The sequence below is a fragment of the Oncorhynchus mykiss genome, chromosome 25 (assembly GCF_057628025.1).
Source record: "Oncorhynchus mykiss isolate SJ-2025 chromosome 25, ASM5762802v1, whole genome shotgun sequence".
NCBI classification, from domain to species: Eukaryota; Metazoa; Chordata; class Actinopteri; order Salmoniformes; family Salmonidae; genus Oncorhynchus; species Oncorhynchus mykiss.
In genome coordinates, this window is record NC_143046.1 from 19,619,638 (window position 1) to 19,646,643 (window position 27,006).

The window sequence follows — 27,006 nt, forward strand, 5'->3', positions numbered from 1 at the left end:
TGTTCACCTAGTGAATGGTATACTGTATGTGTTCACCTAGTGAATGGTATAATGTATGTGTTCACCTAGTGAATGATATAATGTATGTGTTCACCTAGTGAATGGTATACTGTATGTGTTCACCTAGTGAATGATATAATGTATGTGTTCACCTAGTGAATGATATAATGTATGTGTTTACCTAGTGAATGGTATTCTGTATGTGTTCACCTAGTGAATGGTATAATGTATGTGTTCACCTAGTGAATGATATAATGTATGTGTTCACCTAGTGAATTATATAATGTATGTGTTCACCTAGTGAATGGTATACTGTATGTGTTCACCTAGTGAATGGTATAATGTATGTGTTCACCTAGTGAATGATATAATGTCTGTGTTTAGCTAGTGAATGATATAATGTATGTGTTCACCTAGTGAATGGTATAATGTCTGTGTTTAGCTAGTGAATGATATAATGTATGTGTTCACCTAGTGAATGGTATAATGTCTCTGTTTAGCTAGTGAATGGTATAATGTATGTGTTAACTTAGTGAATTGTATAATGTCTGTGTTCACCTAGTGAATGGTATAATGTCTCTGTTTAGCTAGTGAATGGTATAATGTATGTGTTAACTTAGTGAATTGTATAATGTCTGTGTTTACCTAGTGAATGGTATAATGTCTCTGTTTAGCTAGTGAATGGTATAATGTATGTGTTAACTTAGTGAATTGTATAATGTCTGTGTTCACCTAGTGAATGGTATAATGTATGTGTTCACCTAGTGAATGGTATACTGTATGTGTTCACCTAGTGAATGGTATACTGTATGTGTTCACCTAGTGAATTATATAATGTATGTGTTCACCTAGTGAATGATATAATGTATGTGTTTACCTTGTGAATAGTATTCTGTATGTGTTCACCTAGTGAATGGTATAATGTCTGTGTTTAGCTAGTGAATGATATAATGTATGTGTTCACCTAGTGAATGGTATAATGTCTCTGTTTAGCTAGTGAATGGTATAATGTATGTGTTAACTTAGTGAATTGTATAATGTCTGTGTTCACCTACTGAATGGTATACTGTATGTGTTTAGCTAGTGAATGGTATACTGTATGTGTTCACCTAGTGAATGGTATACTGTATGTGTTCACCTAGTGAATGGTATACTGTATGTGTTCACCTAGTGAATGATATAATGTATGTGTTCACCTAGTGAATGATATAATGTATGTGTTCACCTAGTGAATGATATAATGTATGTGTTTACCTAGTGAATGGTATTCTGTATGTGTTCACCTAGTGAATGGTATAATGTATGTGTTCACCTAGTGAATGGTATAATGTATGTGTTCACCTAGTGAATGGTATACTGTATGTGTTTACCTAGTGAATGGTATAATGTATGTGTTCACCTAGTGAATGGTATACTGTAGGTGTTCACCTAGTGAATGGTATACTGTATGTGTTTACCTAGTGAATGGTATAATGTATGTGTTTACCTAGTGAATGGTATAATGTATGTGTTTACCAAGTGAATGGTATACTGTATGTGTTTACCTAGTGAATGGTATAATGTATGTGTTTAGCTAGTGAATGATATTCTGTATGTGTTCACCTAGTGAATGGTATAATGTATGTGTTTAGCTAGTGAATGATATAATGTATGTGTTCACCTAGTGAATGGTATAATGTCTCTGTTTAGCTAGTGAATGGTATAATGTATGTGTTAACTTAGTGAATTGTATAATGTCTGTGTTCACCTAGTGAATGGTATACTGTATGTGTTCACCTAGTGAATGGTATACTGTATGTGTTCACCTAGTGAATGGTATACTGTATGTGTTCACCTAGTGAATGGTATACTGTATGTGTTCACCTAGTGAATGGTATACTGTATGTGTTCACCTAGTGAATGGTATACTGTATGTGTTCACCTAGTGAATGATATAATGTATGTGTTCACCTAGTGAATGGTATAATGTCTCTGTTTAGCTAGTGAATGGTATAATGTATGTGTTAACTTAGTGAATTGTATAATGTCTGTGTTCACCTAGTGAATGGTATACTGTATGTGTTCACCTAGTGAATGGTATACTGTATGTGTTCACCTAGTGAATGGTATACTGTATGTGTTCACCTAGTGAATGGTATACTGTATGTGTTCACCTAGTGAATGATATAATGTATGTGTTCACCTAGTGAATGATATAATGTATGTGTTTACCTAGTGAATGATATAATGTATGTGTTCACCTAGTGAATGATATAATGTATGTGTTTACCTAGTGAATGGTATTCTGTATGTGTTCACCTAGTGAATGGTATAATGTATGTGTTCACCTAGTGAATGATATAATGTATGTGTTCACCTAGTGAATTATATAATGTATGTGTTCACCTAGTGAATGGTATACTGTATGTGTTCACCTAGTGAATGGTTTCCTGTGTGTTTACCTAGTGAATGGTATACTGTATGTGTTTACCTAGTGAATGGTATAATGTATGTGTTCACCTAGTGAATGATATAATGTATGTGTTCACCTAGTGAATGGTATACTGTATGTGTTTACCTAGTGAATGGTATAATGTATGTGTTCACCTAGTGAATGGTATACTGTATGTGTTCACCTAGTGAATGGTATAATGTATGTGTTTAGCTAGTGAATTATATAATGTATGTGTTCACCTAGTGAATGGTATAATGTATGTGTTCACCTAGTGAATGATATAATGTATGTGTTCACCTAGTGAATGATATAATGTATGTGTTTACCTAGTGAATGGTATTCTGTATGTGTTCACCTAGTGAATGGTATAATGTATGTGTTCACCTAGTGAATGATATAATGTATGTGTTTACCTAGTGAATGATATAATGTATGTGTTCACCTAGTGAATGATATAATGTATGTGTTTACCTAGTGAATGGTATTCTGTATGTGTTCACCTAGTGAATGGTATAATGTATGTGTTCACCTAGTGAATGATATAATGTATGTGTTCACCTAGTGAATGATATAATGTATGTGTTGACCTAGTGAATGGTATTCTGTATGTGTTCACCTAGTGAATTATATAATGTATGTGTTCACCTAGTGAATGATATAATGTATGTGTTCACCTAGTGAATGATATAATGTATGTGTTCACCTAGTGAATGATATAATGTATGTGTTTACCTAGTGAATGGTATTCTGTATGTGTTCACCTAGTGAATTATATAATGTATGTGTTCACCTAGTGAATGGTATAATGTCTGTGTTTACCTAGTGAATGGTATAATGTATGTGTTAACCTAGTGAATGGTATTCTGTATGTGTTTACCGAGTGAATGGTATAATGTATGTGTTTAGCTAGTGAATGATATAATGTATGTGTTCACCTAGTGAATGATATAATGTATGTGTTTAGCTAGTGAATGGTATAATGTATTTGTTTACCTAGTGAATGGTATAATGTATGTGTTCACCTAGTGAATGATATAATGTATGTGTTCACCTAGTGAATGATATAATGTATGTGTTGACCTAGTGAATGGTATAATGTATGTGTTGACCTAGTGAATGGTATTCTGTATGTGTTCACCTAGTGAATTATATAATGTATGTGTTCACCTAGTGAATGATATAATGTATGTGTTCACCTAGTGAATGGTATAATGTATGTGTTAACCTAGTGAATGGTATAATGTCTGTGTTTACCTAGTGAATGATATAATGTCTGTGTTTACCTAGTGAATGGTATTCTGTATGTGTTTACCGAGTGAATGGTATAATGTATGTGTTTAGCTAGTGAATGATATAATGTATGTGTTCACCTAGTGAATGATATAATGTATGTGTTTAGCTAGTGAATGGTATAATGTATTTGTTTACCTAGTGAATGGTATAATGTATTTGTTTACCTAGTGAATGGTATTCTGTATGTGTTTACCGAGTGAATGGTATACTGTATGTGTTTACCTAGTGAATGGTATACTGTATGTGTTTAGCTAGTGAATGGTATAATGTCTGTGTTTAGCTAGTGAATGGTATTCTGTATGTGTTAACCTAGTGAATGGTATAATGTATGTGTTTACCTAGTGAATGGTATAATGTATGTGTTTACCTAGTGAATGGTATACTGTATGTGTTTACCGAGTGAATGGTATAATGTATGTGTTCACCTAGTGAATGGTATACTGTATGTGTTTACCGAGGGAATGGTATAATGTATGTGTTTACCTAGTGAATGGTATACTGTATGTGTTTACCTAGTGAATGGTATAATGTATGTGTTTACCTAGTGAATGGTATACTGTATGTGTTTACCTAGTGAATGGTATACTGTATGTGTTTACCTAGTGAATGGTATACTGTATGTGTTTACCTAGTGAATGGTATACTGTATGTGTTTACCGAGTGAATGGTATAATGTATGTGTTCACCTAGTGAATGGTATTCTGTATGTGTTTAGCTAGTGAATGGTATAATGTATGTGTTAACCTAGTGAATGGTATAATGTCTGTGTTCACCTAGTGAATGGTATAATGTATGTGTTTACCTAGTGAATGGTATACTGTATGTGTTTAGCTAGTGAATGATATAATGTATGTGTTCACCTAGTGAATGGTATAATGTCTCTGTTTAGCTAGTGAATGGTATAATGTATGTGTTCACCTAGTGAATGGTATACTGTATGTGTTTACCTAGTGAATGATATTCTGTATGTGTTCACCTAGTGAATGGTATAATGTATGTGTTCACCTAGTGAATGGTATAATGTCTCTGTTTAGCTAGTGAATGGTATAATGTATGTGTTCGCCTAGTGAATGGTATACTGTATGTGTTTAGCTAGTGAATGGTATAATGTATGTGTTTACCTAGTGAATGGTATAATGTATGTGTTTACCAAGTGAATGGTATACTGTATGTGTTTACCTAGTGAATGGTATAATGTATGTGTTCACCTAGTGAATGATATTCTGTATGTGTTCACCTAGTGAATGGTATAATGTATGTGTTCACCTAGTGAATGGTATAATGTCTCTGTTTAGCTAGTGAATGGTATAATGTATGTGTTCACCTAGTGAATGGTATACTGTATGTGTTCACCTAGTGAATGGTATAATGTATGTGTTCACCTAGTGAATTATATAATGTATGTGTTCACCTAGTGAATGGTATAATGTATGTGTTTACCTAGTGAATGGTATAATGTATGTGTTTAGCTAGTGAATGATATTCTGTATGTGTTTACCTAGTGAATGGTATAATGTATGTGTTCACCTAGTGAATGGTATAATGTATGTGTTTAGCTAGTGAATGGTATTCTGTATGTGTTTACCTAGTGAATGGTATAATGTATGTGTTCACCTAGTGAATGGTATACTGTAGGTGTTCACCTAGTGAATGGTATACTGTATGTGTTTACCTAGTGAATGGTATACTGTATGTGTTTACCTAGTGAATGGTATAATGTATGTGTTTACCAAGTGAATGGTATACTGTATGTGTTTACCTAGTGAATGGTATAATGTATGTGTTCACCTAGTGAATGATATTCTGTATGTGTTCACCTAGTGAATGGTATAATGTATGTGTTTAGCTAGTGAATGATATTCTGTATGTGTTCACCTAGTGAATGGTATAATGTATGTGTTTAGCTAGTGAATGATATAATGTATGTGTTCACCTAGTGAATGATATAATGTATGTGTTCACCTAGTGAATGATATAATGTATGTGTTTACCTAGTGAATAGTATTCTGTATGTGTTCACCTAGTGAATGGTATGTCTGTGTTTAGCTAGTGAATGATATAATGTATGTGTTCACCTAGTGAATGGTATAATGTCTCTGTTTAGCTAGTGAATGGTATAATGTATGTGTTAACTTAGTGAATTGTATAATGTCTGTGTTCACCTAGTGAATGGTATACTGTATGTGTTCACCTAGTGAATGGTATACTGTATGTGTTCACCTAGTGAATGATATAATGTATGTGTTAACTTAGTGAATTGTATAATGTCTGTGTTCACCTAGTGAATGGTATTCTGTATGTGTTCACCTAGTGAATGGTATAATGTATGTGTTCACCTAGTGAATGATATAATGTATGTGTTTACCTAGTGAATGATATAATGTATGTGTTCACCTAGTGAATGGTATACTGTATGTGTTTACCTAGTGAATGATATAATGTATGTGTTCACCTAGTGAATGATATAATGTATGTGTTCACTTAGTGAATGATATAATGTATGTGTTTACCTTGTGAATAGTATTCTGTATGTGTTCACCTAGTGAATGGTATAATGTCTGTGTTTAGCTAGTGAATGATATAATGTATGTGTTCACCTAGTGAATGGTATAATGTCTCTGTTTAGCTAGTGAATGGTATAATGTATGTGTTAACTTAGTGAATTGTATAATGTCTGTGTTCACCTACTCAATGGTATACTGTATGTGTTCACCTAGTGAATGGTATACTGTATGTGTTCACCTAGTGAATGATATAATGTATGTGTTCACCTAGTGAATGATATAATGTATGTGTTTACCTAGTGAATGGTATTCTGTATGTGTTCACCTAGTGAATGGTATAATGTATGTGTTCACCTAGTGAATGGTATAATGTATGTGTTCACCTAGTGAATGATATAATGTATGTGTTCACCTAGTGAATGGTATACTGTATGTGTTTACCTAGTGAATGGTATAATGTATGTGTTCACCTAGTGAATGGTATACTGTAGGTGTTCACCTAGTGAATGGTATACTGTATGTGTTCACCTAGTGAATGGTATTCTGTATGTGTTCACCTAGTGAATGGTATAATGTATGTGTTCACCTAGTGAATGATATAATGTATGTGTTCACCTAGTGAATGGTATACTGTATGTGTTTACCTAGTGAATGGTATAATGTATGTGTTCACCTAGTGAATGGTATACTGTATGTGTTCACCTAGTGAATGGTATAATGTATGTGTTCACCTAGTGAATGATATAATGTATGTGTTCACCTAGTGAATGGTATACTGTATGTGTTTACCTAGTGAATGGTATAATGTATGTGTTCACCTAGTGAATGGTATACTGTAGGTGTTCACCTAGTGAATGGTATTCTGTATGTGTTTACCGAGTGAATGATATAATGTATGTGTTCACCTAGTGAATGGTATACTGTATGTGTTTACCTAGTGAATGGTATAATGTATGTGTTTACCAAGTGAATGGTATACTGTATGTGTTTACCTAGTGAATGGTATAATGTATGTGTTTAGCTAGTGAATGATATTCTGTATGTGTTCACCTAGTGAATGGTATAATGTATGTGTTTACCTAGTGAATGATATAATGTATGTGTTCACCTAGTGAATGATATAATGTATGTGTTCACCTAGTGAATGATATAATGTATGTGTTCACCTAGTGAATGGTATACTGTAGGTGTTCACCTAGTGAATGGTATACTGTATGTGTTCACCTAGTGAATGATATAATGTATGTGTTCACCTAGTGAATGATATAATGTCTCTGTTTAGCTAGTGAATGGTATAATGTATGTGTTAACTTAGTGAATTGTATAATGTCTGTGTTCACCTAGTGAATGATATAATGTATGTGTTCACCTAGTGAATGGTATAATGTATGTGTTCACCTAGTGAATGATATAATGTATGTGTTCACCTAGTGAATTATATAATGTATGTGTTCACCTAGTGAATGGTTTCCTGTGTGTTTACCTAGTGAATGGTATACTGTATGTGTTTACCTAGTGAATGGTATAATGTATGTGTTCACCTAGTGAATGATATAATGTATGTGTTCACCTAGTGAATGGTATACTGTATGTGTTTACCTAGTGAATGATATAATGTCTGTGTTTAGCTAGTGAATGGTATACTGTATGTGTTTACCTAGTGAATGGTATAATGTATGTGTTTACCTAGTGAATGGTATAATGTATGTGTTCACCTAGTGAATGGTATACTGTATGTGTTTACCTAGTGAATGATATAATGTATGTGTTCACCTAGTGAATGGTATAATGTATGTGTTCACCTAGTGAATGATATAATGTATGTGTTTACCTAGTGAATGATATAATGTCTGTGTTTAGCTAGTGAATGGTATAATGTCTCTGTTTAGCTAGTGAATGGTATAATGTATGTGTTTACCTAGTGAATGGTATAATGTATGTGTTTACCTAGTGAATGGTATAATGTATGTGTTCACCTAGTGAATGGTATAATGTATGTGTTCACCTAGTGAATGGTATACTGTATGTGTTTACCTAGTGAATGATATAATGTATGTGTTCACCTAGTGAATGGTATAATGTATGTGTTTAGCTAGTGAATTATATAATGTATGTGTTCACCTAGTGAATGATATAATGTATGTGTTTACCTAGTGAATGGTATAATGTATGTGTTTACCTAGTGAATGGTATTCTGTATGTGTTCACCTAGTGAATGGTATAATGTATGTGTTCACCTAGTGAATGATATAATGTATGTGTTTACCTAGTGAATGGTATTCTGCATGTGTTCACCTAGTGAATGATATAATGTATGTGTTCACCTAGTGAATGATATAATGTATGTGTTTACCTAGTGAATGGTATTCTGTATGTGTTCACCTAGTGAATGGTATAATGTATGTGTTCACCTAGTGAATGATATAATGTCTCTGTTTCGCTAGTGAATGATATAATGTATGTGTTCACCTAGTGAATTATATAATGTATGTGTTTACCTAGTGAATGATATAATGTATGTGTTTACCTAGTGAATGGTATAATGTATGTGTTCACCTAGTGAATGATATAATGTATGTGTTCACCTAGTGAATGATATAATGTATGTGTTCACCTAGTGAATGATATAATGTCTGTGTTTAGCTAGTGAATGATATAATGTCTGTGTTTAGCTAGTGAATGGTATTCTGTATGTGTTCACCTAGTGAATTATATAATGTATGTGTTCACCTAGTGAATGGTATTCTGTATGTGTTCACCTAGTGAATGGTATAATGTATGTGTTCACCTAGTGAATGATATAATGTATGTGTTGACCTAGTGAATGATATAATGTATGTGTTTACCTTGTGAATGGTATAATGTATGTGTTAACCTAGTGAATGGTATTCTGTATGTGTTTACCGAGTGAATGGTATAATGTCTGTGTTTACCTAGTGAATGGTATAATGTATGTGTTCACCTAGTGAATGATATAATGTATGTGTTGACCTAGTGAATGGTATTCTGTATGTGTTCACCTAGTGAATGATATAATGTATGTGTTCACCTAGTGAATGATATAATGTATGTGTTCACCTAGTGAATGATATAATGTATGTGTTCACCTAGTGAATGATATAATGTATGTGTTGACCTAGTGAATGGTATAATGTATGTGTTCACCTAGTGAATGGTATAATGTATGTGTTTACCTAGTGAATGGTATAATGTCTGTGTTTACCTAGTGAATGGTATAATGTATGTGTTAACCTAGTGAATGGTATTCTGTATGTGTTTACCGAGTGAATGGTATAATGTCTGTGTTTACCTAGTGAATGATATAATGTCTGTGTTTACCTAGTGAATGGTATAATGTATGTGTTTACCTAGTGAATGGTATTCTGTATGTGTTTACCTAGTGAATGGTATAATGTCTGTGTTTACCTAGTGAATGGTATTCTGTATGTGTTTACCGAGTGAATGGTATAATGTATGTGTTTAGCTAGTGAATGATATAATGTATGTGTTCACCTAGTGAATGATATAATGTATGTGTTTAGCTAGTGAATGATATAATGTCTGTGTTTAGCTAGTGAATGGTATACTGTATGTGTTTACCTAGTGAATGGTATAATGTATGTGTTTAGCTAGTGAATGGTATAATGTATGTGTTTACCTAGTGAATGGTATAATGTATGTGTTTAGCTAGTGAATGGTATAATGTATGTGTTTACCTAGTGAATGGTATAATGTATGTGTTTACCTAGTGAATGATATAATGTCTGTGTTTAGCTAGTGAATGGTATACTGTATGTGTTTACCTAGTGAATGGTATAATGTATGTGTTTAGCTAGTGAATGGTATAATGTATGTGTTTACCTAGTGAATGGTATAATGTCTGTGTTTAGCTAGTGAATGGTATAATGTATGTGTTTAGCTAGTGAATGGTATTCTGTATGTGTTTAGCTAGTGAATGGTATTCTGTATGTGTTTACCTAGTGAATGGTATAATGTATGTGTTGACCTAGTGAATGGTATACTGTATGTGTTTAGCTAGTGAATGGTATAATGTATGTGTTTAGCTAGTGAATGGTATTCTGTATGTGTTTACCTAGTGAATGGTATAATGTATGTGTTGACCTAGTGAATGGTATACTGTATGTGTTTAGCTAGTGAATGGTATACTGTATGTGTTTAGCTAGTGAATGGTATACTGTATGTGTTTAGCTACTGAATGGTATTCTGTATGTGTTTAGCTAGTGAATGGTATAATGTATGTGTTTACCTAGTGAATGTTATAATGTATGTGTTTACCTAGTGAATGGTATAATGTATGCGTTGACCTAGTGAATGGTATACTGTATGTGTTTAGCTAGTGAATGGTATAATGTATGTGTTTAGCGAGTGAATGGTATAATGTATGTGTTTAGCTAGTGAATGGTATAATGTATGTGTTTAGCTAGTGAATGGTATAATTTATTTGTTTAGCTAGTGAATGGTATACTGTATGCTTGTGAACCAGGTCAACCTTTCTCTTAAGGCCAATTTTAATTTCCGAAATCTACGGGAACGTTTTAATTTTATAGATTGGAAGATATATTTTTTGGGGGCAAAGATACATCTCTGTAATTCTTCTAAAGGTGTTTGATGAGAAATGTGCCAAAGCCTTCTTCCTGAAATACCCCAACACCAAACTCCTGCACCATCGTGCTGAACACAACGACACAGACAGATCCCATAGACTCCATATCCTGTTATCTAATAGTTTTGGACTTAAGGACAGTGTACATCTGTACACCTGGAGGCAAGGACAGGTAGAAACACATTTGGGGAAACAGCAGGTTGCTGGAGGACCAACAGTCAACAAACCACTAATATCCTGGCAAATTGGCTCATCCATTACTATACCCAATCAGGGAGGAGAGTCAGTAGAAAGTAAATCCCACATTAACCAGGCGCTATGTAATTTAGTGGTTCCCATTATAAGCCAAGTGGGATGTGACTGAAACACGGCGGCAAGTGAAGATCTTACTATCCAAATATTGTTACATCATTTAATTTCCACCTCTCATTCTCCAAACGGCTATGAACTCATCTGTATCAATGTGAGTATTCCATTATGGAGGCCGGTTGACAGAGATTTAACTAACAGGCTTAGAGGGCCAGCCAAAAATCACAGGTCACATCATCAGAACACATACAGTGCATTCTGGAAAGTATTCAGACCCCATTACTTTTTCCACATTTTGTTACGCTACAGCCTTATTCTATTCTTTTTTTCTTTTTAAATACTCATCAATCTACACACAATAACCAAATAATGACAAAGCGAAAATAGGTCTATACAATATATTTTTGCAAACGTATTAAAAGTTTAAAACAGAAATACCTTTACACAAGTTCATAAGACCCTTTGCTATGAGACTCGAAATTGATCTCAGGTGCATCCTGTTTCCATTGATCATCCTTGAGATGTTTCTACAACTTGATTGGAGTCCACCTGTGGTAAATTCAATTGATTGGACATGATTTGGAAAGGCACACACCTGTCTATATAAGGTCCCACAGTTGACAGTGCATGTCAGAGCAAAAACCAAGCCATGAGGTCGAAAGGAATTGTCCGTAGAGCTCCGAGACAGGATTGTGTCAAGGCACAGATTTGGGGAAGGGTACCAAAGCATTTCTGCAGCATTGAAGGTCCCCAAGAACACAGTGGCCTCCATCATTCTTAACTGGAAGAAGTTTGGAACCACCAAGATTTTTACTAGAGCTGCCCGCAGGCCAAACTGAGCAGTAGGGGGAGAAGGGCCATGGTCAGGGAGGTGACCAAGAACCCGATGGTCACTCTGACAGAGCTCTACAGTTCCTCTGTGGAGATAGGAGAACCTTCCAGGACAACCATTTCCGCAGCACTCCACCAATTAAGCCTTTATGGTAGATTGGCCAGACAGAAGCCACTCCTCAGTAAAAGGCACATGACAGCCCGCTTGGAGTTTGCCAAAAGGCACCTAAAGACTCTCAGACCATGAGAAACCAGATTCTCTGGTCTGATGGAACCAAGATTGAAATCTTTAGCGGCCTCCCGGGTGGCGCAGTGGTCTAAGGCACTGCATCGCAGTGCTAGTTGTGCCACTAGAGATTCTGGGTTCAAGCCCAGGCTCTGTCGCAGCCGGCCGCGACCGGGAGGCCCGTGGGGCGGCGCACAATTGGCCCAGCGTCGTCCGAGTTAGGCTGGCAGGGATATCCTTGTCTCATCGTTCACTAGCGACTCCTGTGGCGGGCCGGGCGCAGTGCATGCTGACCAGCGGTGTTTCCTCCGACACATTCGTGCGGCTGGCTTCCGGGCTGGATGTGCGTTGTGTCAAGAAGCTGGGTTGTTTTTCGGGGGACGCATGACTCTCGACCTTCGCCTCTCCCTTGTCCGTAAGATCCTTGATGAAAACCTGCTTCAGAGTGCTCAGGACCTCAGACTGGGGCGAAGGTTCACCTTCCAACAGGACAACGCAGCAGTTGCTTCAGGACAAGTCTCTGAATGTCCTTGAGTTGCCCAGCCAGAGCCCGTGCTTCAACAACGTAACGTAACAAATTCTGGAAAAGTCAAGGGGTCTGAATATTTTCCGAATGCACCGTAAGTGCAACTCTCACTCAAATTGAAACGGATCCTTTTTATTGATTTATTTCTATTAAAAACATGAATGTATAACAGACATGGGGATGTGTCTGGCAAGGAACCACTGTTACCTTCTATCTGCATGGCCCCCTAGCTGATAGGCATCTATTAACTGAATCCAGGTCACAGCACTAATGTAATCAGCTGAGTTATCTGAGCACCATCACGTTCTATCTCACTACTGTCTATAATACTACAGTACCTTTACATTGAGTCATACTTCATGCTTGGTGCATGTGGTTCCCACATGTGATCATACCATCTTGATGTCTGGTTCTGTAGATCGTTCAGGTCCATCTGGGAAGTGGTCTGTAAACAAAACACAGGTGACTATGCCAAATCCTGTTTTCAAATCCTGCTGAGGAAATGGATTTTGCACTTTCACAAAATGAAATTTAACCGCATTGTGTCAGTGCCAAAGGCCTATATGTCAAAGTAACATTTGAGAGGGTGAAGTTCCCTGTAAAAAGCGCTACCCATGCTGGAAAACAAATCTCTCTTATTTTGGAGAGGCCCTGTAAATCATGTTCTTTATACCTCCGGCCGAAGTCAGACGACTCCCACGGTGGGAGAGGTGGATGATTGAAATACCAGCGGGCTCTCACTTAGTGGGTCAATAGAGGAGAACCTGTGTTCAACGGGAGAAACAGAGCCTGAGAGAGCAACCTGGTCTCAGAGCATTTTGCATAATTCCACTCCATTCAGTGCCGATTTTCAAAATGTACAATATTTTACGAATTTGCAAAATGTACGATATGTTACGAATTCCAATTTGTTGTGGCTAACGTTAGCTAGGTGACTAATGCTAAGATTAGCTAGCTGGCTAACGTTAGCTAGGCTAGGATTTAGGATTAAGGTTAGGTGTTGGGTTAAATAGTTAATTGAGTTTTGGCACTGATCTAGCTATGTATTCAGTATCCTACATTATTATAACCTTAATTTATATTCCTAAATTAAATGTGTTGGTGCATGAAAATCAGAATATCAGACCTGTCTCTATGTATCTCTAATTTTTCTCCCACTTGTACGTCTGTGAGAATCCCCTCTCATCCTCCCATGATGTATGTCTCTCTCCAGCCTGGTCTCGTAGACTAGACGTAACATAGTTAACATCAATCCAGTACACTCAAATTAGTACGATATGTTAGGTTTGGTATGGTTACATAAGACCGAAGGTTTACTTAAGGCAAATTGAAAGGAGGGTGGTTGGTCGGGGTAGAAGGGTAGGTGTATAATGCAAACATCTAGCAACCCATAGGTCGAATCTCATCAGGACCAACTTTAGTATATTAGCTAATTAGCACATTTTCAACTACTTACTACTTTGCAACTACTTAGCATGTTATCTAACCCTTCACCTAACCCTTTTATATCCCTAACCCTAATAAATCTTTGACATTGGCTCAATTAATGCAAAAAGCTTGAAGAAACTTAATGACAAACTTGATCTTAGAACTGCTGTTCTAAATACACAGAGCAACACTGGAACAGATGCTTATTCAAACATAGATTGAAAAGAATATGTGTAGGCACAGTAGAGCTTTCACAGACGTCGAGAGTCTCATTAAGCAAGCTGTATAAGATTTTACAACTTTGGCAGATGTCTCCGATAAAAGGGTCCAACATGTATAGCATATCCCCACATTGGCATATATCCCACCTGCTGCCTGTCTGCAGCTTCCATTACCATCAAGCTATGGTTTGATATTTTGATGGAAGTGACATAACAAGGAAATTACACTCGGAAATTGGAGGTGATTATTGCCTAACAAGCGCTAAGGGCAATGTTTGGTGCCGTAGAGAAAATGAGAAAAGTGCCAGAGAAGTCAGACAATATTTTGTCCAGGTGTGGTTGTGGGGAGACCCCTCTAAACGTTTCTCCACCACTCTCACAGTCAGAGGGCCATGGCACCGTGTTTATGGCTGCAACAACACTTTGTTTGTATCCTCTCCTTTCTTTCAGTAGACATGTAATGTGCCTCTGCCACTCCTGACCTACACCTGCAGTCATGCTCCTGACCTACACCTGCAGTCATGCTCCTGACCTACACCTGCAGTCATGCTCCTGACCTACACCTGCAGTCATGCTCCTGACCTACACCTGCAGTCATGCTCCTGATCTACACCTGCAGTCATGCTCCTGATCTACACCTGCAGTCATGCTCCTGATCTACACCTGCAGTGATGCTCCTGATCTACACCTGCAGTCATGCTCCTGATCTACACCTGCAGTCATGCTCCTGATCTACACCTGCAGTCATGCTCCTGACCTACACCTGCAGTCATGCTCCTGACCTACACCTGCAGTCATGCTCCTGACCTACACCTGCAGTCATGCTCCTGACCTACACCTGCAGTCACGCTCCTGACCTACACCTGCAGTCATGTCCTTATCTACACCTGCAGTCATGCTCCTGACCTACACCTGCAGTCATGCTCCTGACCTACACCTGCAGTCATGCTCCTGACCTACACCTGCAGTCATGTCCTTATCTACACCTGCAGTCATGCTCCTGACCTACACCTGCAGTCATGCTCCTGACCTACACCTGCAGTCATGCTCCTGACCTACACCTGCAGTCATGCTCCTGACCTACACCTGCAGTCATGCTCCTGACCTACACCTGCAGTCATGCTCCTGACCTACACCTGCAGTCATGCTCCTGACCTACACCTGCAGTCATGCTCCTGATCTACACCTGCAGTCATGCTCCTGACCTACACCTGCAGTCATGCTCCTGACCTACACCTGCAGTCATGCTCCTGACCTACACCTGCAGTCATGCTCCTGATCTACACCTGCAGTCATGCTCCTGACCTACACCTGCAGTCATGCTCCTGACCTACACCTGCAGTTATGCTCCTGACCTACACCTGCAGTCATGCTCCTGACCTACACCTGCAGTTATGCTCCTGACCTACACCTGCAGTCATGCTCCTGACCTACACCTGCAGTCATGCTCCTGACCTACACCTGCAGTCACGCTCCTGACCTACACCTGCAGTCACGCTCCTGACCTACACCTGCAGTCATGTCCTTATCTACACCTGCAGTCATGCTCCTGACCTACACCTGCAGTCATGCTCCTGACCTACACCTGCAGTCATGCTCCTGACCTACACCTGCAGTCATGTCCTTATCTACACCTGCAGTCATGCTCCTGACCTACACCTGCAGTCATGCTCCTGACCTACACCTGCAGTCATGCTCCTGACCTACACCTGCAGTCATGCTCCTGACCTACACTTGCAGTCATGCTCCTGACCTACACCTGCAGTCATGCTCCTGATCTACACCTGCAGTCATGCTCCTGACCTACACCTGCAGTCATGCTCCTGACCTACACCTGCAGTCATGCTCCTGACCTACACCTGCAGTCATGCTCCTGATCTACACCTGCAGTCATGCTCCTGACCTACACCTGCAGTCATGCTCCTGACCTACACCTGCAGTTATGCTCCTGACCTACACCTGCAGTCATGCTCCTGACCTACACCTGCAGTTATGCTCCTGACCTACACCTGCAGTCATGCTCCTGACCTACACCTGCAGTCATGCTCCTGACCTACACCTGCAGTAATGCTCCTGACCTACACCTGCAGTCATGCTCCTGACCTACACCTGCAGTCATGCTCCTGACCTACACCTGCAGTCATGCTCCTGACCTACACCTGCAGTCATGCTCCTGACCTACACCTGCAGTCACGCTCCTGACCTACACCTGCAGTCATGCTCCTGACCTACACCTGCAGTCATGCTCCTGACCTACACCTGGAGTTATGCTCCTGACCTACACCTGCAGTTATGCTCCTGACCTACACCTGCAGTCATGCTCCTGACCTACACCTGCAGTTATGCTCCTGACCTACACCTGCAGTCATGCTCCTGACCTACACCTGCAGTTATGCTCCTGACCTACACCTGCAGTCATGCTCCTGACCTACACCTGCAGTCATGCTCCTGACCTACACCTGCAGTCATGCTCCTGACCTACACCTGGAGTTATGCTCCTGACCTACACCTGCAGTCATGCCATGTTTTGACTGGTATTTATTACGTCCAAACATGATAAGGTTACAGATGTTTCATCAGTTTTACAGAGTTTTAGCAGACAATGCACATTACCTTGAGCCCTTACCATCATTAAATACAGTGTGCATATGGTACAATCAAATATCAACACATTGAATATTGATAATCAGTTAAATTAGATAATTGATAATCAATTAACTTACCTCACTCACATTGATGTGAAATAAATTGCTTGCTTGCAAGATTTTACGACAGAATGTATACTGCATGTGCACTTCTGATTGAACTTCTGGAACTTAATCAACATAATCTCACAAATAACCCTAGTCTCGGCGTTAAAGAGCAAGGAGTGGGAGTGGGCGGCCAGCAGCGGCAGCAGCAGCGGCAGAAGGAGCAGTGGAGGTGAAACATGAGCATGTGAAAGCAATTACAGCAGCAGGCTGGAGCTGTTAGCCTGAATGTGGGCTAGAAGGGGTGCCGGCTCAGGCTGTCTCTCCATCCCTATCCCATCGCCAAGTTGTCAGCCGGCCAAGCCACTTCCCCACAACTCTGCTGGCCTAAAAATCAAGAGGCCCTGCACAGGCAGGCGTGGTCCCTCCTCCAGCTCCACTCACACTGTAGACTAGACCCTTTTAGGAAAAAACTATAAGCCCTTGTTTCCAACTATGATCTATTAACTCACCCTGGGAGGACTGGGAGGGAGGGAAGGAAGGAAGGAAAAAAGGAGGGAAGGAGACAGCGTTAATGTGGAGCATGCATCAGTGAAGCTGGGAGGGGTCAGGGCAGGGGTTATTGATATTGTTTAACTGAGGAGACCTCTGGAAGGCATAAATAGCTGAGGGAAGCGTTCAGGTCTCGCAGTCCCTCCTCAAGACAGCCCAGGCACAGGTTTCACTCCTCAACTTCAACGATAACCACATCTGTATCTGCAAACTCAGTAAGTACCCACTCCTCTGTCATCTCAAGCCCTGCCTTAATGAATGTCAAGTGGACCTTTGTGTAGAGCGGATCTGACAAGCATGCGTGCAATGAGTACTGTAGGTGTTATGTGTGGAAAGCAAAAGCTATTTGTCACTCATCTAAATGTTGTGAACAAGTGTTCTATGAATGCATGATGTTCCTAATGGCATAAGCTTATTTATATTCATGAATGCGTACACGTGAATTGTCAGACTTAATGTCGCCGCTGTTACATTCCTAGGCTTTCATTGTCAGTAGGTTAGCTGTGAATGTTCATACTCATGTAGCTTAATGCCTACAGGTACATTTCAAACGCAATAATAATGAATGAAGACATATTATCGTGTATAGACTGTAAACACCTTAGAATTCTATCAGTGCAGATATTAATATAAACATCTACGTTGATGTTAAGCCTGCATCTGACCTGCTTCTGTTTCCCATTTCACTTTCACACTCATTGTTGCACTGTGTTTAGGCTAAGCGAGTGTTTGAGTCTGGAACTGTGGAAATGTTTTAAGGCCAAAATTCTTTCCTCCTCAGTCATATGGACCACATACTTTAAACCAACTCAGAAGGAATGTGGTTGGTTGCCCAGTCAAGTGGCGCAGAACCTGAAATGCCCCTCATTCCCCTATCTCTTTTCCAGCTCAGTAACAAGCATGGAAAGAGACATGAACGTGAGCAGCACTAGCAGTGTGGTGCACTGGCTAGCCAGCCTGACCCTAACCCTGCTTGGGAGTGTCCACCCCATGCCTGTGACCATAGACCCGGTGTGCACAGCAGACACCACTGCCAAGTACAGCCTGACATTTACAGGGATGTGGAGCCAAACCTCCTTCCCTAAGCAGTACCCAATCTACCGCCCCCCTGCCCAGTGGTCCCCTCTCATTGGTAAGTGAAATACTTTTTGGGCGGAAGGCAACCTAGCAGTTAAGAGCGTTGGGCTAGTAACCGAAAGGTCGCTGGTTCAAATCCTCGAGCTGACTAGGTGAGAAATCTGTCGATGTGCCCTTGAGTAAAGCATTTAACCCTAATTGATATTTTAAGTCACTTTGGATAAAAGCGTCTGCTTAATGACAAAAAATAAAATGTACTGTTATTAGCCTGTGATCTGACTCCCTTTGTTTATACTGTAATAGTAAACATATACTGTAGATTCCTATATTCATGAATAAAACATAGACATCAGGTAAATACTATAGACATCTGGTCATCATATGTATATGTAGCCATGCATTGCAGATTTCCACATTTTCCCTATAATTAAAAACTCTTTGAGCACCTGGAAAAGCGGTATATGCATCCAATCCATTCCTATTAGTTTACGGTGTGCCTGAAAAGCAGACATTTTAAATGCATTCTGAGCTGCTAGTTAAGAGCTACACAAACTGGGGGAAACAATCCATGTAATTTTTCCATTCCAGGGGTGACCCACAGTTCAGACTATCATATCTGGCAGCGGAATGAGTTTGCAAGCAACGGGGTGAGGGAGTTCTCTGAGAAGGGCGAGGCCTGGACTCTGATGAAGGAGGTGGAGGCGGCTGGGGAACGCATCCAGAGTGTCTACGGGCTGTTCTCTGCTCCAGCCTTGGTTGGGGGAACGGGCCAGATGACCTCAGAGTTCGAGGTCTTTGCAAGGCACTCTTTCGTAAGTTTCTCAATCTTCACAGAGCATTCAATATCTATCTAAAATACATATCTCAATTTATGTCTATCTTATATACCTCTCTGAATGTCCATCTATCTTATGAATGTGCACCTATTTACTTGAAGAACCTTTCTAAAAGGTATGTCTCTTTGAGACTACGCCAGAAATCAAGTATATTGTCATAGAGAGATAACTATGTAAAACCTACCTATATTCTAAACCTTGTACCAACTTTTAACATAAAAGGTTTTTATGAGTATCCCAGTAGGTATAGATTAGTAGATTCATATATTTGCTGTTCAGTTGCCAACTCTCATTTATATGACCCAAAGCTAACAACCGTAAAAAAAAAATGTATATATAGTGGGGCAAAAAAGTATTTAGTCAGCCACCAATTGTGCAAGTTCTCCCACTTAAATAGATGAGAGAGGCCTGTAATTTTCATCATAGGTACATTTCAACTATGACAGACAAAATGAGGAAAAGAAATCCAGAAAATCACATTGTAGGATTTTTAATGAATTTATTTGCAAATTATGGTGGAAAATAAGTATTTGGTCAATAACAAAAGTTTATCTCAATACTTTGTTATATACCCTTTGTTGGCAATGACAGAGGTCAAACGTTTTCTGTAAGTCTTCACAAGGTTTTCACACACTGTTGCTGGTATTTTGGCCCATTCCTCCATGCAGATCTCCTCTAGAGCAGTGATGTTTTGGGGCTGTTGCTGGGCAACACGGACTTTCAACTCCCTCCAAAGATTTTCTATGGGGTTGAGATCTGGAGACTGGCTAGGCCACTCCAGGACCTTGAAATGCTTCTTACGAAGCCCCTCCTTCGTTGCCCGGGCGGTGTGTTTGGGATCATTGTCATGCTGAAAGACCCAGCCACGTTTCATCTTCAATGCCCTTGCTGATGGAAGGAGGTTTTCACTCAAAATCTCACGATACATGGCCCCATTCATTCTTTCCTTTACACGGATCAGTCGTCCTGGTCCCTTTGCAGAAAAACAGCCCCAAAGCATGATGTTTCCACCCCCATGCTTCACAGTAGGTATGGTGTTCTTTGGATGCAACTCAGCATTCTTTGTCCTCCAAACACGACGAGTTGAGTTTTTACCAAAAAGTTATATTTTGGTTTCATCTGACCATATGACATTCTCCCAATCTTCTTCTGGATCATCCAAATGCTCTCTAGCAAACTTCAGACGGGCCTGGACATGTACTGGCTTAAGCAGGGGGACACGTCTGGCACTGCAGGATTTGAGTCCCTGGTGGCGTAGTGTGTTACTGATGGTAGGCTTTGTTACTTTGGTCCCAGCACATTGCAGGTCATTCACCAGGGCTCCCCGTGTGGTTCTGGGATTTTTGCTCACCGTTCTTGTGATCATTTTGACCCCACGGGGTGAGATCTTGCGTGGAGCCCCAGATCGAGGGAGATTATCAGTGGTCTTCCATTTCTTAATAATTGCTCCCACAGTTGATTTCTTCAAACCAAGCTGCTTACCTATTGCAGATTCAATCTTCCCAGCCTGGTGCAGGTCTACAATTTTGTTTCTGGTGTCCTTTGACAGCTCTTTGGTCTTGGCCATAGTGGAGTTTGGAGTGTGACTGTTTGTGGTTGTGGACAGGTGTCTTTTATACTGATAACAAGTTCAAACAGGTGCCATTAATACAGGTAACGAGGGGAGGACAGAGGAGCCTCTTAAAGAAGAAGTTACAGGTCTGTGAGAGCCAGAAATCTTGCTTGTTTGTAGGTGACCAAATACTTATTTTCCACCATAATTTGCAAATAAATTCATTAAAAATCCTACAATGTGATTTTCTGGATTTTTTTTCTCATTTTGTCTGTCATAGTTGAAGTGTACCTGTGATGAAAATCAAATAGGCCTACGAAACACAACGATCTCAAAGGAGTGTCCCTGTCATGAAAATCTTTGTTACTCATTGATGTTGTTTGCTATCTATGCCAAAGCTTTCATTAGTCATACCTGACATACTTCATCATAACATGTCACAGGATAAGATAGTTGTGCACCAGGGCATCCTACTCATTTTTCTATTCTGGTTAGACAGTTTGAGCTGTTCTGTGAAGGGAGTAGTTCACAGTGTTGTATGCGATCTTCAGTTTCTTGGCAATTTCTCGCATGGAATAGCCTTCATTTCTAAGAACAAGAATAGACTGACGAGTTTCAGAAAAAAAGTTATTTGTTTCTGGCCATTTTGAGCCTGTAATCGAACCCACAAATGCTGATGCTCCAGATACTCAACTAGTCTAAAGAAGGCCAGTTTTATTGCTTCTTTAATCAGCACAACAGTTTTCAGCTGTGCTAACATAATTGCAAAATGGTTTTCTAATGATCAATTAGCCTTTTAAAATTATAAACTTGGATTAGCTAATACAACATGCCATTGGAACACAGGAGTGATGGTTGCTGATAATGGGCCTCTGTACACCTATGTAGATATTCAATTTGTTAAAATCTGCCGTTTCCAGCTACAATAGTCATTTACAACATTAACAATGTCTACACTGTTTTTCTATTAAATTTGATGTTATTTTAAAACAAGAACATTTCTAAGTGACCCCAAACTTTTGAACGGCATTGTACATATATGTTTTTACACAACATTCAGAGTCTTCATTTGGGATCAGTTTCTTATTATTGGCCTCGGGGTATCCAATAAAAGATGTCAGCAAAAAATAATTATTACTGTTGGAACTGTAGTTGAGGAAAGCTCTGGAAAGATGAGAGTACGGAATAATGAAGAGCAGATTAAGACCACTGATCCTTTGAGTGGCTGCACTAAATTTGAGTTTACTGTTAGACGGACACCAAGAAACATCCACACATAACCCATCCTACTTCCCCCCCTCTCTCTACAGCTATCCTTCATAGTGCGGATAGTTCCCAGCCCAGACTGGTTCCTGGGAGTGGACAGCTTTGACCTGTGTGAGGGAGACCAGTGGAAAGAGAGCGTCACACTGGAGCTGTACCCCTACGACGCAGGCACTGACAGTGGCTTCACCTTCTCCTCTCCCAACTTTGAGACCATTCCTCAGGACAAAGTCACACAGGTAAATCTAAAAGAGCCCATGGTTCATCATCATGTCTATACTGTAGGTAACTGATGATGCTATATCAACTTTGGTAATCAATACCAGAAGTGCTGTTGACAACACAACTTGATTTTGTCCTTTCCAGATAACATCATCATCTCCAAGCCATCCTGCCAACTCTTTCTATTATCCCCGTCTGAAGAATCTGCCACCCATGGGCAAGGTCACCCTCACAAAGACCAAGAACAACCAGATCTTCAGCATACCCATGGAGCCCACCCAGTTCAACCAGACTGGCAATGAGATTGGCAATGAGATTGAGGACTCTCTCATAAGTAAGCAAGAAACATTTAAGAAACAAATACAGTGAATTAATATTTATCGCTTGCTATCCTGCAATCCTACCTCTCTGATAGAAAAAAACTTGATCAATTAGGTCTTTAACTTAGTCATCATCTTATGAACCAAGATGTATTCAATTTAACCCCATTAAAATGAAAGAAGAGAGCAAAGAATTGTCACTGGCCATCTGGCAAAACATAAAGCGTAAAGTAAAGCCTTGCGGTAATCGGATCCGTGGTGCGCCAGCATTGAGTTGGAGTCAGCAAGAGCTGTTCCTCTGTGCCCATGGCAACCAGGCAACACACAGGATAAAGGAGGTCAAAGGCATTAGACATTTCCTGCCTCTCAGCAGTGATGTCAAGTAGTCCAGCCTTGCTTTTATTTCCACGTTACATCCTCCTGCTTCTCTAATTCTCCCAAAAAATAACCTCAATCTGTGATAGATATCAACATTTTACTGGCTCATAACATGTGAGGGGGGGGGGGGGGGGGTGGCTTGGCAAACCACATGATTTTTAAAACATACAAAGTCAAGTTTCTGTCATTTAATTATTCAATTAAAGTTCATCAAGGTTTAGCAACCGTAGCTAGGAATGTACAGCTACAAGCTTAGGATATATAAAAGCATATATTTTAAAGAGTTTCCTTACATTGGGATTTACTTTGGCATACATACAAAATACATTTGGTATCCCTGTATATTCTATACAATCAAAAAAAGTCCTGTTTCCTACAATTTTACAGCATTATTTGACATAGTACTTGGAAATATTCTATACCATTTTTTTCTGATTGAGCAAATTAACTAAAAGTTTAGTATCAGTTAATAAAGCAAGTCTTCCCCTTTCGTATGAAATGGTGTTGGGTGGCTTAGCTAAATCAGTCATTTTAATCTATGCCTGAAGGCTTATCCTTGTGTGGCATGTTATAACTCCAGCAGACCACCACACACACACACAGAGGGGCCCTAGAGCCTGGCTAGAGAAAGGGTCACTGAAATCATATCAACCCTTACTGCTGCACGCTCAATCAAGTGTTACAGGTCTCTGGCCTCTTGCAATTCAAGTGTTCTATGGATTGCTAAAATAATGTCTTAATGCATATTGCTAACAGAATATATCTGGTGTCCTTCCAACTAGATTCCACCCCTCTAGACTGTGAGGTGTCTGCATGGTCACCCTGGGGCCTGTGCAAAGGCAAATGTGGAGACTCAGGCGTGCGCCACAGAACTCGCTACATCCACCTACAACCAGCAAACAATGGGGTAGTCTGCCCCTCACTGGAAGAGGAGAACAAATGTATCCCTGATAACTGCTTATGACTGGCCGGCAAGACCACGAAACAGAAAAGAAGAGGTCATGCAAGACGACAAAGAGTACGAAAGATGCGTCCGTCATCTCCACTGGAGAAGCCCAAGCTGTAGAAATTGACCCTTTTCTCGCTGGGCTTCCTAGCCTATTCACTGGGAACAGTGGAGGCTGGTGAGGAGAGGACGGTTCAAAGTAATGGCTGGAATGGAATAGATGGAACAGTATCTAACCATTAGAAACAAGTGTAATACCATTCCATTCCAGCCATTACTATGAGCCCGTCCTTCAATTTAAAGTGGCACCAGCCACCACTGACTGAGAAAGATTTATAAATGGGTCACAGACATGCAATTATTGTGAGGCCTGAGGAGTGAAGACGTTGTCTAGAAACTCTGCCCTTAGTTCTTGTGATTTATGTTTCCCTACGTCATTGGGTTTTCTGAGGTAAGCTAGCCATGAGTCTGGACCTGGAAGCCAGTTCCACTGTTTTGTTCTTCTTCTTCATTGTTCCCCTCTAATCCAGGACTGATCTAGACCTGGGACACCGGGTGCGGCCAACTAATTATCAGGTAGAACAGAAAAACAGCAATACTTCAGACCTTGCAGGGTAAGATTTGAATACCCCTGTTTACAGACAATCAGCAGTGTTGGAAAAAGTACCCAATCATCATACTTGAGTAAAAGTATAGAAAGTTACTTAAGTAAAAGTGAAAGTCACCTAGTAAAATTTTACTTGAGTAAAAGTCCTTGTTTTTAGCCATGGGCAAACTCCAACACTCAGACATTATTTACAAAATATGCATTTGTGTTTAGTGAGTCCACCAGAACATAGGCAGTAGGGATGACCACGTGTTCTCTTGATAAGTGTGTAAATTTCACAATTTTCCTGTTCTGCTAAGCATTCAAAATGTAAGGAGTTCTTTGGGTTGTCAGGGAAAATGTATGGAATAAAAAGTACAATATTTTCTTTAGGAAGTGAAGTAAAAGCTGTCAAAAAAATAAATAGTTAAGTAAAGTACAAACACCCCCAAAAACTACAGCAATTTCAACAACAATTTCTCCAGTACTTTAAAGTAATTTTACTTAAGTACTTTACACCACTGACGATATGGCAGTCAACCCCAAAACCTCATCGAAGGCTCCATTACTTACAATAGACCAGATGTGTTTACAGATAAAGCACTCTTTTCCATGATGATCTCTACTACAGAGAATATATTTATTTACAGGGTTTGGACCTGTACTGTACAGTATCAAGCAGTAGAAATCTCACACTCGATCGTGCTATTGAGATATTGTCAAAATCAGAGAGAAATGGCAAAATGCGTACTTTTCTGAGAAAATGTACCTCCTAAAAAACAGTACACCGGATTTTGTTGATGTTTGTCTGTCTGTATGTATGTTCTTTGTAAGTCCAATAAACTGTAAATACATGTAAGTTGATTGCAATTTTATTTCTAATTGATGTAAAGCAACAATATTTCATACAATCAACAAAATACATCATGCTACACAACTGCATACACCACAGCATAAAATAGGCCTACGAAACACAACCCTCTCAAAGGAGTGTCCCTGTCACGAACATCTTTGATACTCATTGATGTTGTTTGCTATCTATGCCAAAGCTTTCATTAGTCATGCCTGACATACTTCATCATGCCATGTCACAGGACAAGATATGACAAACTGTCTTTCAAAGTAGTACAAATGAGCTCTTCCCTAGAAAACCCCTAAGCTACCTAAGCTACAGAAAACCTGAGAAATAGACTGACTCTGGAAAATTCCAAGAAATAGCAATCATAGCCTACATCTGGGCCATTGGTGCCTTCCGCTTCATATATTTCTGCTTGTTTCTCAAGTGTTGGTCTTATTTCAAACCAATGACAAATTATGGAAAATTACTGGGAAAAGTAACAGGAAAAATAGACAGATTATTGGCTTTTGATGGAGGACAGTCTTTACAGATACTATGCGACTACAATCTTAAGGGAAAAAGGTGCTATCTAGAACCTAAAAGGGTTCTTCAGCTGTCCCCATTGGAACATACTTTGAATAGCTCCTTTTGGTTCCAGGTAGAACCCATTTGGTTCCAGGTAGAACCCTTTTTGGTTCTATGTAGAACACTTTCCACAGAGGATTCTATATGGAACCCTAAAGGGTTTTCCTATGGGGACAGCTGAAGAACCCTTTTGGAACCCTTTTTTCTAAGAGTGTAGGTTTCATGATGGTACAGTGCACACTAGTTAATAAGTGAACAATTTAATGTTTCTTTATCAGTACATGTGGGCTTCTACTACTGGTCAGGCTTATCAGTTTCTCTGCTGACCTTGGGTACCCACTCAGACGCACAGTTTGGACGGTCGGTCGCAGCAACAGCAGGTGTCAGTTTCTCACACCAGAGTTGTCGCCTGCACACTAGCAACCATAAGGCTCATTATACTCATTTAACTTTGTCACATACTGTGTGTCAAAATGAATGTGAGGGGCATTGGGATGTAGGTTCTGTGTTACCTGGCACTGATGGCTGTTATGTACTTTGATTTGGGTGAACATTAGCAAAAGTGCCTCATCAAGGAGATTCAAGGTAACATGCTGATCACAGGTCAGTTTTATGGGCAGGTGGAGAGGAGGACATTGTTCTGCATGGTTGACAGGTGAGTTCTATGGGCAGGTGGTTTAAAAAGTTCAGTGGATTAGCAGAGATCATGATGAAGTCAACCAATTAAAAAGTTCATTGGGTTAGCAGAGATCATGATAAAGTCAA

At 39.5% G+C, this 27,006-nt stretch overlaps 1 protein-coding gene across 1 annotated transcript; it reads left to right on the forward strand.

Moving 5' to 3' along the window:
• Window positions 1-17,524: 17,524 nt before the first annotated feature.
• spon2b (spondin 2b, extracellular matrix protein) lies at window positions 17,525-25,677 on the forward strand. The gene is made up of 6 exons (XM_021583556.3): window positions 17,525-17,853; window positions 18,526-18,770; window positions 19,304-19,527; window positions 22,414-22,605; window positions 22,733-22,922; window positions 24,069-25,677. Exons 2-6 carry the CDS (start codon window positions 18,539-18,541, stop codon window positions 24,248-24,250), a joined length of 1,020 nt encoding a protein of 339 aa, XP_021439231.1. The 5' UTR covers window positions 17,525-17,853; window positions 18,526-18,538; the 3' UTR covers window positions 24,251-25,677.
• Window positions 25,678-27,006: the final 1,329 nt, after the last annotated feature.